Genomic DNA, 13,136 nt, shown 5'->3' with positions numbered 1-13,136 from the left:
GTGGAGGAGCTACACAGAATGGAACAGATGGGAGTTATAATGAGAGAAATTGAACTGACCGACTGGGTGAATAGTATGGTGACAGTGGTCACAGAGAAAAAGATTAGGATTTGCATGGATCCACAAGATCTCAACCGAGCCATCAAAAGAGAGCACTATCCGCTGCTCACGGTTGAAGAGGTTGTCTCCCGCATGCCTAATGCAAAATACTTTTCAGTATTGGATGCAAATCAAGGTTTCTGGCAGATCAAGCTGGATGAAGAAAGTTCCAAATTATGCACTTTCAACACGCCCATAGGTAGATATCATTTCCTGCGTCTACCCTTTGGGATTTCTTCTGCATCAGAGGTATTCCAGAGGTCAGTGGCACAAATGATTGAAGGCCTGGATGGAATGGTCAGTAACATTGATGATTTGCTGATATGGGGTGACACTATTGAGGAGCATGATCAGAGATTGAGAAAGCTTCTGGAGAGAGCACGAGAGTACAACCTAAAACTGAACAAAAGTAAATGTAGGATCAGAACTACAGAGATCAAATACATAGGTCACATACTCAGCGCTGATGGGCTAAAACCAGATAATGAAAAGGTCAGGGCTGTGGTACAGCTACCACCACCTGAAGACAAGCAAGGACTTTTGAGGTTCATGGGCATGATACAGTATCTTGCCAAGTTCATTCCCAACTTATCGGAGGTCAGTGCTCCACTTCGAAAGCTACTAGAGAGCAACACTGACTGGCATTGGGAAGATGAACAAAAGAACAGTTTTGACACATTGAAGCGGTTGGTTACCAATGCACCAGCACTCATGTTCTATGATGTCAATAAACCGGTGACAATGTCTGTGCATGCCAGTTCAGAAGGAATAGGAGCTGTTATACTGCAGGATGGGAGGCCTGTGGCGTATGGATCACGAACACTTACGGACTGTCAATGCCGATATGCTCAAATCGAGAAGGAATTACTTGCCATAGTTTATGGGTGTGAGAAGTTCCACCAGTATGTATATGGCAAAGAAATCCAGGTTGAGAGTGATCACAAACCACTTGAGAGCATCTTTAAAAAGCCACTTCATCAAGCTCCTATGAGGCTGCAAAGGATGCTTCTCAGGCTACAGAGGTACACTCTCACAGTCACCTATACGCCAGGAAAAGAACTGCACATCGCTGATGCTTTGAGCCGTGTTTACCTCAAAGAGCAAAAGGAAGAGTTGCTAGGAAGAGAGCTGGAGGTCAACTGGGTTACACCTCAGCTACCCATCTCTGAGGAGAAGTTGAACATTTTCAGGAAAGCGACTGCAGAAGATCCTGAAATGCAAATACTAAGAGACATTACAATGAATGGATGGCCAGCAGAAAGAAAAGATGTTCCAAAAGAAATACAAAATTACAAGACAGTTACCAGATCTGCATATAGGTGAAAATGTCAGAATACAGAGAGGAGACACTTGGCAGCCAGCTATGGTTGTGAACAAACATCAGCAACCAAGATCCTTCATTGTTCGCACGCCGGATGGAAGAGTCTTCAGGAGGAACAGGAAGCATCTGCTGAAGACAGGTGAGAGGGTGTTTCCACGTACAGATACACAGGACATTTCCATGGATACAGACATGGAAACAAACGACACCAAGAGTGAGGGGCGTGACGAAACCCCACGACACAATGACGGTAAATGTTCGGCGCAGACAGACCGAGGTGGAAATGCAGACACAGAGGTTACTCGAGAGACTGACTCTGAAGGACAAGCACAGTCACAGTTCTATCGCACAAGGTCTGGGAGACAAGTCAAACTTCCAACTAGATACAGAGACTAGATCTACCTACAGTCTCGCACAGTTTGAGGCAAAGTCACACATGTTATAAGTTCCAATGTGTGAAATAAAAGGTTTATTAGTCTACGTCAGTAAAAGAAAATATACTGCTGTTAGTATTGTAAGATACTATGTAGAATACAGTATAAGAAGTTAAGATTTTATTAGTTTATGTCATGGCTGTTGTAATGTTAGAAAGTCATACCTAGAGGTATTGTTTTGGTAATTCACAGTATTGTAAAAAAAACTTGAGAAGGGGGATGTAATGTATTATGTGAGTATTCGTAGGTCAGAGTGCGTATGACGTCAGAACGCGGGGGTTTTGTAAAATGGAAGTCTGGTGAATAAACGTGTGTGTTTAATACTGCGGTGTCCGAGTCACATTAACGCTACAGCTCAAGGATTGGCAGCTGCAACACCTACCCACCCCCAAGCAATGCAGCGCACACGCAATTCTACATTCTCGTCCTTAGACCCGCGATCGGCTTGTGTTGGTGCTTTGCCGTGGCTGCTCAGCGAGAAAGCATCTCTTCGGCTCATCTTTCTCCTGGGGAATCCTAAACAGTCAAGTTTGGACAGGATGCAGTGTTCAGTTTCAAACCCAGGGGCATCTGACTGAACCGACCAACCCACAGGAGGTCCGCAACCCAGCATGAGTTTAGCGAGATTACCAAATCCTGCACCGCTACCTGTCCAACACAGGACTCGGCATCTCTCATGTGGGTGGTGTTCCCTCCTGCTGGTCGGTCTAAAAATACTCACCGTCTGTCTGAAACACTGGATCCTGCCACGATTGCGCCAAATATAACGCTTGGGAGCAGGATCGAGGGTCCAATGAGTGAAACATTAGACACAGATGAAATAAAATGAGTATGTGAGGTACCTATTTTAAAAAGGAACAGTGGCACACTAACTCAGGCATCTAGGTAAACACGTATTCGTCAAACCTTCCCAAACCACTGCACCGTACAGTCAGTTCGGACACTGTGCCAAACCTCCGCGATTTATCAAATCCAGGAAGTAAGCATGCTTGAACGGGTACTTAACTAAAGAAACCGCTGGGGGTGGGGTGGTGTCTATGTGTGTAATACTCTTTCTCAGTGGTCCTTCAGGACTGGTCACGAATTCAGACCGAGGTCAGGCCCCGTGGGAGGCAGCAAAGAAAGAAAGCGAACCCTCTGCACCTGCCATCTTTTACACGCCCAGGCCGCCAGAAACTGGAGATGGGCACCATTGCGCCGTTAAGCCAACCAATGGGAAAAGAGCTTCGCAAACTTAAAAAGAACTAATCAGCACAATGGAAGCGATTTTCGAACAGAATAAATTACGGCCTCGGAGGACACAGCGATTTTGCAAAGACACTGCCCAGAAGAAGGCAATGGTAAACCACTTCTGTAGAAACTGAGACCATGATTGTCTACATCATACAACACGGCACAGAGTGATGATGATCTCCAACACCACAATGCACACCAGGCTATGGTAAGCTATTTTCAGCAATGGCTATGCATATCAACCTCAATTGCCATGAAACCCTCTCGATATGCATGAAAGGGTGGGGAGATGTGCTTGGTGGCGGGATCCCTTTTCATTGAAATGGCGGAAGTTCCGGAGAATTATCTGACATGGGTCTCTACTTTGGTCTGCGAGTGGGAACGGGGTAGGGAGAGTGGAACCATGGTTGGGAAAACTAAAGGGAGAGAGGACGGAGCGGGAACCGCCAGGGAGACATTCTGTAATGATCAGTAAACCAATTGTTTGGAATCGAGTGACATTGCCTGGTGTCTTAAGGCTTGGTGTGTCTACACCCGCACCACCTCCCCTCGCCCCCGGCATTCCTTCTCCACTACCTGTCCCACGCACCTCCCACGGCGCAACCCTCACCATTCCCAATGTCCTTTACTCCTGCCAGATTTACACTCACTCTCCCTTCGCCGTAGAGAGATACAGTATTGTGCAAAAGTCTGACGCACCCGAGCTATATATGTGTGACTATAACTTTTGAACTGTCCTGTACCATCATCAATCGGTACCACACATAATATAAATATGTGGCAGGGCATCATAGCAACTGCATCACCTGACATGTACAGTCACTATTGTACATGTCATTATCATCATCCCAGTCTGTTGTATTTCCAGTTGCCCCTTTATTGTGCATTTCAATCACCATTACGTGTGGTAATGTAAACGTTATCAGATATGCCAGCTTCCATCCCGATTGTACATCGCATCCCCAATCACCATAGAATAATACTGTCAGTGCACGAATATTATCCCAGTGATATTAACACGTGTCAGACCCATTCACTGGCACACTTCCACTAACTTCCACTATGACGATGAAATATACCATCTCCTTTCAGAATTGTTCAACAAACACTACATATACCAATTTCAGCTAATTCATAATGACACAAGTTATTTCCATTTACAGTGTAGCTGGCATCGCCAGTCACTGTAACAATTGTTATATATATTTACTTATTACTTGGCTTTGTTAATCACGGATCGCTCACCAAGCACCATTATTTATGACAACAGTGCAATATACAATGGCACTTTATATCTCCATTCACCATCAGACCTGTGACCCTTTAATCAAACACTCCCTGACATGATAATTACAATTGTCATTTAGAAAATCATCTCTAATTTTATTGAATTAATTGTTCTGACTATGTGTGGAAGTTGCAGTAAAGCCAACAACAGCCTGGGGCAGTTATAGTCAAGTTGAGCACTGGAGACACCACTGTTTACTGCAGAGGAGATCGACTGTGGCAGTATGTGCTCAAGCCAGACAAGTGAGGCTTCTGTAGTGAGCCTTTTCCAGAAAGAGCTGTATAAAATATCCCGTCCCCTTACACATTCAAGGGGTGCTGGAAACAAATGAGAAAGGAATAATAGAAGGATGTGAAATTTACCCAACAAGTAAGGCCCAATTATCTTTACTGACTTCAAAATGTCATCAGCTGTCTGCTTGAAGTTTCAATCGACTTTAACACCTCTATTGTGAATGGCTATTGATCTTGCAAGTAAAGAATTCAAACATATACAATTTACAATAATTAATATCTAATAAGCCTGTTCCGTATAAAAATAGCAGTTTTTTGTTCAGACTTCAGACAGTGTGGGTGACAGGGGCCATACTTTTCTCCTTGTGCACATGTAAAATAAAAATATATGTTTGAATCAAAAGAGTGCATTTGTTCTGGGCCCAGTCACTTTATTTTATTATTGGTGATGACAGTTACTTCGACATGCATCTAAACTGTGCATAATTCCAAAGCTGATCTACTTCTCCCACTTCTACCTTCAGTGGAGTAACATTGAAAGATATCTCCAATTAAGAGCAAAACAACCCATGGACTTTGTAGTACAGTGCAGTGCCTGTCATTGTTACATAAAACACATAAAAATGAATTCACTAGCCAGTCATTTATTCCTACCACATAGTACATTCTCTTTTGTGTGAGCTGAATGGTTTCATCAGTGTGGTATTAATAAGTTCTTTCTGTGAATTATTTATAAATTATTAAGCAAAATAAAACAAGCAATACAGTTGGAACATTATTGTTTTCTTATTGTTGGAAATGTAATTAAAGCTGTCAAGATACCAATAAAACAAACTGTTCTTCATAACATAAGATGTCAAAATATGTACTTTTCAAGCATTGAGTTAATAGAAAATGGAATGAATTATTAGCTTTAGCCACTGTAGTCATGTTATTATATTGCATTGAAGAAAAAAATGAGAAACAATAACAAAAAGATTAAAGATGATATGAAAGGTGGAGTGATCGAATGAATTTAATGGTAACACTGGTAAAGAGGCTTCACTATGCTGAGATTTGTAACCATCGCTAACTGGAAGAGGTTTAACAGAGAGTTAACTTAAGCATCTCTGATATCTATTTTGAGAATCGCTTTCTGCTTATTAGACATAGTGGCTGAAACATATATACCCTTATTTGTGATGTTCAGAGATGGGTTACCCTTTCCCAGCGCTGTCTTAGTGAAGGAAGCCAATTCCGTTAGTTCGTTGTTCATTTTCTTATGTAAATTGTAGTCAGTCGGAGTGATTTTGTCGGGGACATACAGAGCATTCTCGATGCTGTACATGTAGTAGTCGTAAGGGTTGGAAACCAGCAGGGAGATCTGGGTGTTACCAAGACGGTAGCTCAGCACCCCGACAACGCCGCAGACTGAGTATGCACGCTTTTTGAAGATGCACACTCCTTTCCTTCCCTGGTGAATGGTGCGGTGAGGTGACGTGTGCACTTCGCCACTGTAAATGTAGGTCCTGCAAGAGACAAATCTTGTGAGCCGCGCCATTTCTAACCATTCTTTAAATGTCACATCGCTTTGTCCTTTATATGTAGAAAAATCACCATCTTCACATATCTGACATAAAATACCTTGTATTTAAAAGTGGGAATACTCTCAATAAAGTGAAAAATTCCAAAGCAGTTCTGAAATGAAGCTGGACACATTGCCATACGGGATGGTATTAGGACAAATTCTCTTTAATCTTCCTTGGACAAAGTATGATAGCTCTAGATTTAATCAGAATAATGCAACAGAGATATTTAATTGAATAAATTACTTTGAACTTTTCTATTCTAAACCACATAAAGAATTACATAGAAGTTTACTTATGCAGGATCAGTTAAATCACGGGACGTGCTTTTGTTGCAGATTTCAATCCCCACACATCTGGTGGAGTCAACAGATTCGGTTTTTTCTTCAATTGACTCTGACATTCTGTACAATCTGGAAAAACATAGATAATCATTGTCAAAATATTTATATTTTCAGAAAAAGATAAACACAATTCTTAGAAAAATCATTAAATTAATTTACTCACCGTGTTTTGCACTGATAAACAATTCAATTTTGGGAATTGGTCCGGTCTCTGTATCTGACAGGATATGCTTGTTGTTTGATTCTGGGACTGAGGCAAATGGAAATGTATCAGACCAGGGAAGCTCCCCTGTGTCGGTTCAAGCCTGGAAATATCAGTTTGCTGTTTTCTGCTTTCAGATGAAACATTCCACCCCGGATTTGACATCACACACTGTTACGATGGGAAAGGAGGTACAGAAGCCTGAAGGCACACAGTCCGTGATTCAGGAACAGCTTCTTCCCCTCTGACATCCAATTCCTAAATGGACTTTGAATCCATAAACACTACCTCACTCCATTTTTATTTCTGTTATTTTCCACCACTTAATTTAATTTAAACATTTATTAGACATACTGTATGTGTGTGTATGTATATATATATATATATATATGTACACACATCTATAGTTAATGTAACTCAGTTTTTTCTCTATATTTATTTATCATGTATTTCAGTTTATTCCTGCAGCAAAGTTAACAAAATTCACAGCATATGCCAATGATATTAAATATGATTCTGATTCTAATTCTGAAAACACACCCATGACTAACTGCAAATGCATACAAAGAACAGGACCAGAGAGAGTTTAAAGTTTATTGCTAAACAAATAATATAAACAATACTATAAATAAGCCCTAGTTTTGATACATAATTTTGCACAGAAATATCAGTACATGGTCTCAGATCTACCGCTTATTCTGCATTTGAAATTGACTTCCTTCAATTTCTTATCCTTCGGTGTTCAGAAAAATCCTCAAACTTACCTTTATGGTTATTCCAATGTTGTCAATGCTTTGATAAAGATTTTAGATAACTGTCCTAATGTCCTCTCATTCATTTCTTTGACTCTATGTTTGACTGTTGCATGTATTATGGAAAGCAATTATTTTTTTGAAATTGCATTTTGGAATTTGGCAATGCTATAATATAAGATTACAGGCAAGTGCCTGACAAAGATGACTAAACATAATGAACTTTGTTCTTGTGAAGTGTCCTCAGGCATAAATATTTTTCAGGGAGAAATTTGTAAGTAAGCATAACTGAGACCTGAAGGAAACATTCCTGTGTCATCAACTTTCTACAAGGAAGCCTTGTGCTACCTTGATCCTATCAGTTCAGCAACAAACCCACAGGAGCTCAAAGTTCAATGTACATATATGTCACCATATGCAACTCCGAAATTTATTTATTTGCAGGCATACTCAGTAAATCCATAATAGAATTATAACCATAACAGAATCAATGAAAGACCGTGTCAACTTGAGCATTCAGCCAGTGAGCAAAAGATGACAGTGTAAAGACAAAAAGGAAGAAAGAATAATAATAAATAAATAAGCAATAAATATTGAGAACATGGGATGAAGATTCCTTGAAAGTGAGTCCATAGGTTATGGGAACATTTCAGTGATGGGGCATGTGAAGTTGAGTGAAGTTATCTCCTCTGTTTCAGGAGCTTGATGGCTGAGGGGTAATAACTGTTCCTGACCCTGGTGGTGTGAATCCTGAGGTTCCTGTACCTTCTTCCTGATGGCAGCAGTGAGAAGTCAGGGTGGTGGGAATCTCTGATGATTGAAGCTGCAGTCCTACTTCAATCTTTCGTATAGATGTGCTCAATGGTGGGGAGCATTTTACCTTGATGGATTGGGCCATATCCAGTACGTTTTGTTGGATTTTCCATTCAAGGTTTCCATATCAGGCTATGATGCAGCCTGTCAATATGCTCTCCACTACACATCTATGGAGGTTTGTCAAAGATTTAATGTTGTGCCTAATCTTTGCAAACTGCTAAGAAGTAGAGGCCCCTCTGTGCTTTATTCATAATCGCATATATGTGTTGGGCCCAGGCTAGGTTATCGAAAATAATAAGAGTGAGGAATTTAAAGTTGAATATGCTCTCTACCTCTGATGAGGACTGGCTCATGCACCTCTGGTTTGCTTCACCTAGTCAATAATCAGCTCCTTAGTCCCACTGACATTCAGTGAGAAGCTGTTGTTACGGCACCACTCAGCCAGATTTTCAATCTCCCTCCTATATGCTGATTTGTCACCATTTTGATTTGGTCTACAGCCGCAATGTCATCAGCAAACTTGAAAGTGACATTGGAGCTGTAGTCAGCCACACAGTTATATGTGTAACGTGAGCAGAGCAGAGGGCCAAGCACACAGCCTTGTGGTGCACATGTGCTGATGGAGATCATGGAGGAGATGTTGTTGTCAATCTGAACTGACTGGGGTCTTCAAGTGAGAAAATCAGGAATCCAATTGCAGAAATAGGTATTGAGGCCGAAGACTGGAAGCTTATTGATGAGTTTTGAGAGGATGATGGAAATGAATGCTGAGTTGTAGTCAATGAAGAGCATCCTGATATATGCATCTTTGCTGTCCAGATGTTTCAGGGTTGAGAGGAGCCAATGAAATGATATTTGATGTGGACATGTTGCTCTGGTAGGCAAATTAGAGTGGATCCAAATTGCTTCTCAGGCAGAGGTTGATATATTTCAGCACCAACCTTTCAAAGTACTTCATCGCTGTGGATTGATTTGTTCCTGGATGATAGACATTGAGGCGACTTGCCACTTTGTTCCTATGCAATGGTATAATTGAAGCCTACTTCAAGCAGGCAGGTACATCATTTTGCCGATGTGAATGGTTAAGGTTCTCAGTGAACACTCCAGCCAGTTGATCTGCACAGGGTTTTAGTACCTGGGCAGGAGCTCTGTCTCTAGCTGGATTTTTTATGTAGGTTCACTGTCCCGAAGGATTCTCACATGTCGGCCTCAGAAACTGAAATCACAGAATCTTTAGCAACGATGGGACTTTGTAAAGTTTTCTCCATTTTTTGTTAGTCGAGGTGAGAATAGAAGGCATTGAGCTCATCTGCAAGTGAAGCCCTGTTGTCACCTGTGTCACTTCATTACCAGACTTGAATGTCTCTGATCTGCTCCTCAGCAGATTTCGGATCTCATGGTTCATCCAGGCTTCTTGTTGGGGAAGACTGACTGATCTGTGGAAAAAAAAACTTGTCTACAACTGTTTTAATGAAGTCCATAACATCCATAGATGAGTCCCTGAACACGGCCCAGTCCACTGATGTCAAGCAATCCCATGACCACCTCTTTGTTGTCCTAATCTCTAGAACTTTGGCCTTTAGCCTCTGCCCATAAGCAGTTTGGAGAAGGACAGCCAAGTGATCATATTTCCAGAAATGCGATCTGTGCATGGAATGGTAGGCATTCCTTATCTTAGTAAAAGGTGGTCTAGTCTGTTGTGCTATCCGGTGCTGATATGCCGATGGTAATTGGGCAGGGGTTTCTTCAAACAAGTCTCGTTGAAGTCTCCGATGATTATTTGAATGGAGAGTTTCTTATTTAGAGATGGTATCGTGCAGTATCACAAGCGTTTGATTAATTCTTCAGCATCCTCAGGGTGGTAAAGCCCTACTTTACCAATGGAACCCTGGAAATTGTTAACAGCTCTCAAAATTCTTCCCAAGGCTCAAAAACAATGGCAGCACACTCTTCTACTTTCCAATATAATGGATGCCGTAATCTGGGGAATGCTCTGATATTACAGTTTATTTATGACATTAACAAGACTTGCTCATGGATAGAGCAGAAAATATTTAATTTCCATTGCTTTAACCTGACTTTTGTTAAAATGACTAAAGCAGCTATTCACAGAGCCTGTACAGAATTCAAGCTCTTTAAGATATTTATGCTGCAGCTAAATCACTCATATCTCATAACGCTACTGAACAAATGGATATAAAAACAGTTATCCAACATTTTGATGGAATCCTGTAATCAACCTGAAGAAGCAATTCCTCAAGCTTCAAACAAAATGAATAGTAAATGAGTTTCTGAAACTCTCAAACTATTGCCAGACATACATTCATTGAAAACTCTGGCTTAATATATTGTATCTTTGATTAGTAATGAGACTGAGCTGGGAAAGCAACGGTAAAATCTCCCTCTAGATCATCTAAACGGTTCAAGCTTCCAGTTTGAAAGTTATTTAGGATTAAATGTAAACTCGGGAGACTCTGCAGATGCTGAAAATCTTGAGCAATGTTCACAAACTGCTGGAGGAACTCAGCCTGATGAAAGATTGTATTTGGGAATGAGTTGCTTCCATGGAAGCTGCTCAATAAATTCAAGTGATTTATTACTGAATGGAACCCACATCACTACATACACCAACAAGTGATTGTTAATGTCTCTCCGTCAATTGTTGCCAAAAATGGAAAACAATCAGTAGGGCACTTGAGTCAATTACTCAGTGAGAAATTTGGTGAAGTAATGGATGCATGTCTCTGTTATTTACATAATAGACATTAAATAGATCTACATCGCTTCTATTTATATTGATATTCTGCAATGTCCTTAATGAGTGCAAATAAAAAATGCTTCATAATTTGTCAACTGGAGTTATTATTAAGAATGAATTTGCATATTCAATATTAGAACAACAGACATCTTTTTGCTATGCATTCTTTTCCTCTGAGGTGTGCAATTGAATCACCCTTGATGAGGCATTGCAGTTGTTCAGATGTCACAGGAGACAGTGACCTGGTCATTGGCTCATGTTTCTGCCCTGGAACATCAACTGGGTTGGTTGGTTGGTTGGTTGGTTGCTCTGTTTCACTCTCCAGATTTCCAGCATCTGCAAAGTTTCTCTTTTTTTGAGTTTAAAGAGACGTTACTCTGCAGGTGGGTTAAGGAGAGCCTTACCACTGACAGTCTGAAGTTCCATGGTAAGAAACAGCAAGATGAATCTTGATTTCACCACAATCAACAAGTGAAAGAGAGGGTGAGGTATGACATATTTGGAGCTTTAGAGGAACTAGTAAAAAGAGGCAGAAATAAATTATTTACCATCATTAATGAAGACAAAAAATTTGTAACACAAAGATTTCTTTGAAAGTTCATTCAAAATTATGATGCTACACTGAGAAATTATTCAAATCAATATGCTGATACAGTGGTGGTGGTTGTTCTCCGTGATGATGATGACGGGAACCTATGCAGGAGAGATTTAGAAGTGGAAAAGCCACTGAGGCAGTTCGACGCTCGCGACCTCAGAAGACTGGGTCCAGTTGTACAAACAAACATCACAAGCTGGGATTTTCCTTGCTGGCATTGGACGACCATAACGCCTGCTGTGCCTCACCATGCCCTTGGTTCTCCACGGACTCCATGGAGCATTGCAGAACCACCTTCCTGGCCTTTGTATCTCACTGTAGGTCTCATCTGCCCAGTCTGCTGGAGCTGACTTCACATGCTGGGACAGCGGGTATGAGTCCACCAGCTGCCTATACTGGTTCAGCACGCCAGTTAAAACAGTGTACTGGAATGCAGCCACAGCCGCATGCTAACAGCTACTTGGAGCTACAGGTGAGAGTTGAGCATCTAGAGGGACCAAAGGGATATGAACTGCCCTGGAATGGACACAACAAGCTCCTTCACCAGAGGTGCTACACATCTCTGGACACCAGAGAAAAGAAATCTTTTATTTTACAAGAATAGTGAAGTTGAAATACAGTATATGAATTCCTGGAAATATTTTTATTTATGTAGAAACACATCAACAATTATTTTCCTTCAAGATAAATTAATTATATATAAACTGTGACAAAGTGCTAAATAAAAACTATCTTTCTTTCAAAGCAACACATACAAAAAGCTGGAGGAACTCAGCAGCTCAGGCAGCATTGCTGAAAATGAATAAACAGTCAATGTTTCAGTCCGAGACCTTTCTTCAAGAGCTTTCATTCAGTTGCCCTCACAGCCCGGTTTTGCTTCAACTCTTCAATCTTAAACAATTCAGTCTTTCTTAACTCTATTGATATTGGACCCAACAGGCTCTGAACAGCTAGATTTTGCTGTCTCCAATCCAAAACAAAAATAAATTCCAGGCAATTTTCCCAGAAGTGATTCATCAAAATCATTTATGTAAGTAGAGGAGACCATTAATCGGGGAAGTGGTATTTTTAGGATGAATGCAAGCATCAGAGATCTTGCATGGATATCACAAAAATAGCGATAGAACTTCTGTGAGGCAGGAGATATTGCCTAAAATCTTACAAATATTAACAGGTGATACGATGCATTTTTAGATCATAGAGTTGTTGCCAATTAAATGCACCACACGATTAAACACACCAGACAATGAATTTGACAAACAAATATAGTTTTGATAAATAAGGATTAGTTCAAACAACGTCGAGATTCAATGTTCAAAAATAATTTTATTATCAAAATACATACATTATATGTCACAATATACAATCCTGAAATTCATTTTCCTGCAGACATATTCAGTCAATCTATAATTGAATAATAACCAATTAAAGTACACACCAACTTGGGCGTTCAACCAGTGTGCACGCATGTCGCCTAATGATAGGGTTCAATGCAT

General features: G+C 40.6%; 2 protein-coding genes across 2 annotated transcripts in view; one reads left to right on the top strand and one right to left on the bottom strand.

Annotated features, from left to right (window-relative positions):
* The window catches only part of LOC140732511 (AP-4 complex subunit beta-1-like), an 870,212-nt gene that overhangs the window by 541,924 nt on the left and 315,152 nt on the right, over positions 1 to 13,136 (top strand).
* The window catches only part of LOC140731503 (5' exonuclease Apollo-like), a 35,238-nt gene continuing 33,855 nt past the window's right edge, over positions 11,754 to 13,136 (bottom strand). Inside the window, exon 5 of the mRNA XM_073052980.1 lies at positions 11,754 to 12,065. Within this exon, the coding sequence (XP_072909081.1) occupies positions 11,754 to 12,065 (312 nt within the window). The remainder of the gene's footprint in view (positions 12,066 to 13,136) is intronic.

This window comes from Hemitrygon akajei, chromosome 8 (assembly GCF_048418815.1).
Source record: "Hemitrygon akajei chromosome 8, sHemAka1.3, whole genome shotgun sequence".
NCBI classification, from domain to species: domain Eukaryota; kingdom Metazoa; phylum Chordata; class Chondrichthyes; order Myliobatiformes; family Dasyatidae; genus Hemitrygon; species Hemitrygon akajei.
Note: the sequence above shows the minus strand (reverse complement) of the source record. Positions and strands in the feature narration are given on the sequence as shown.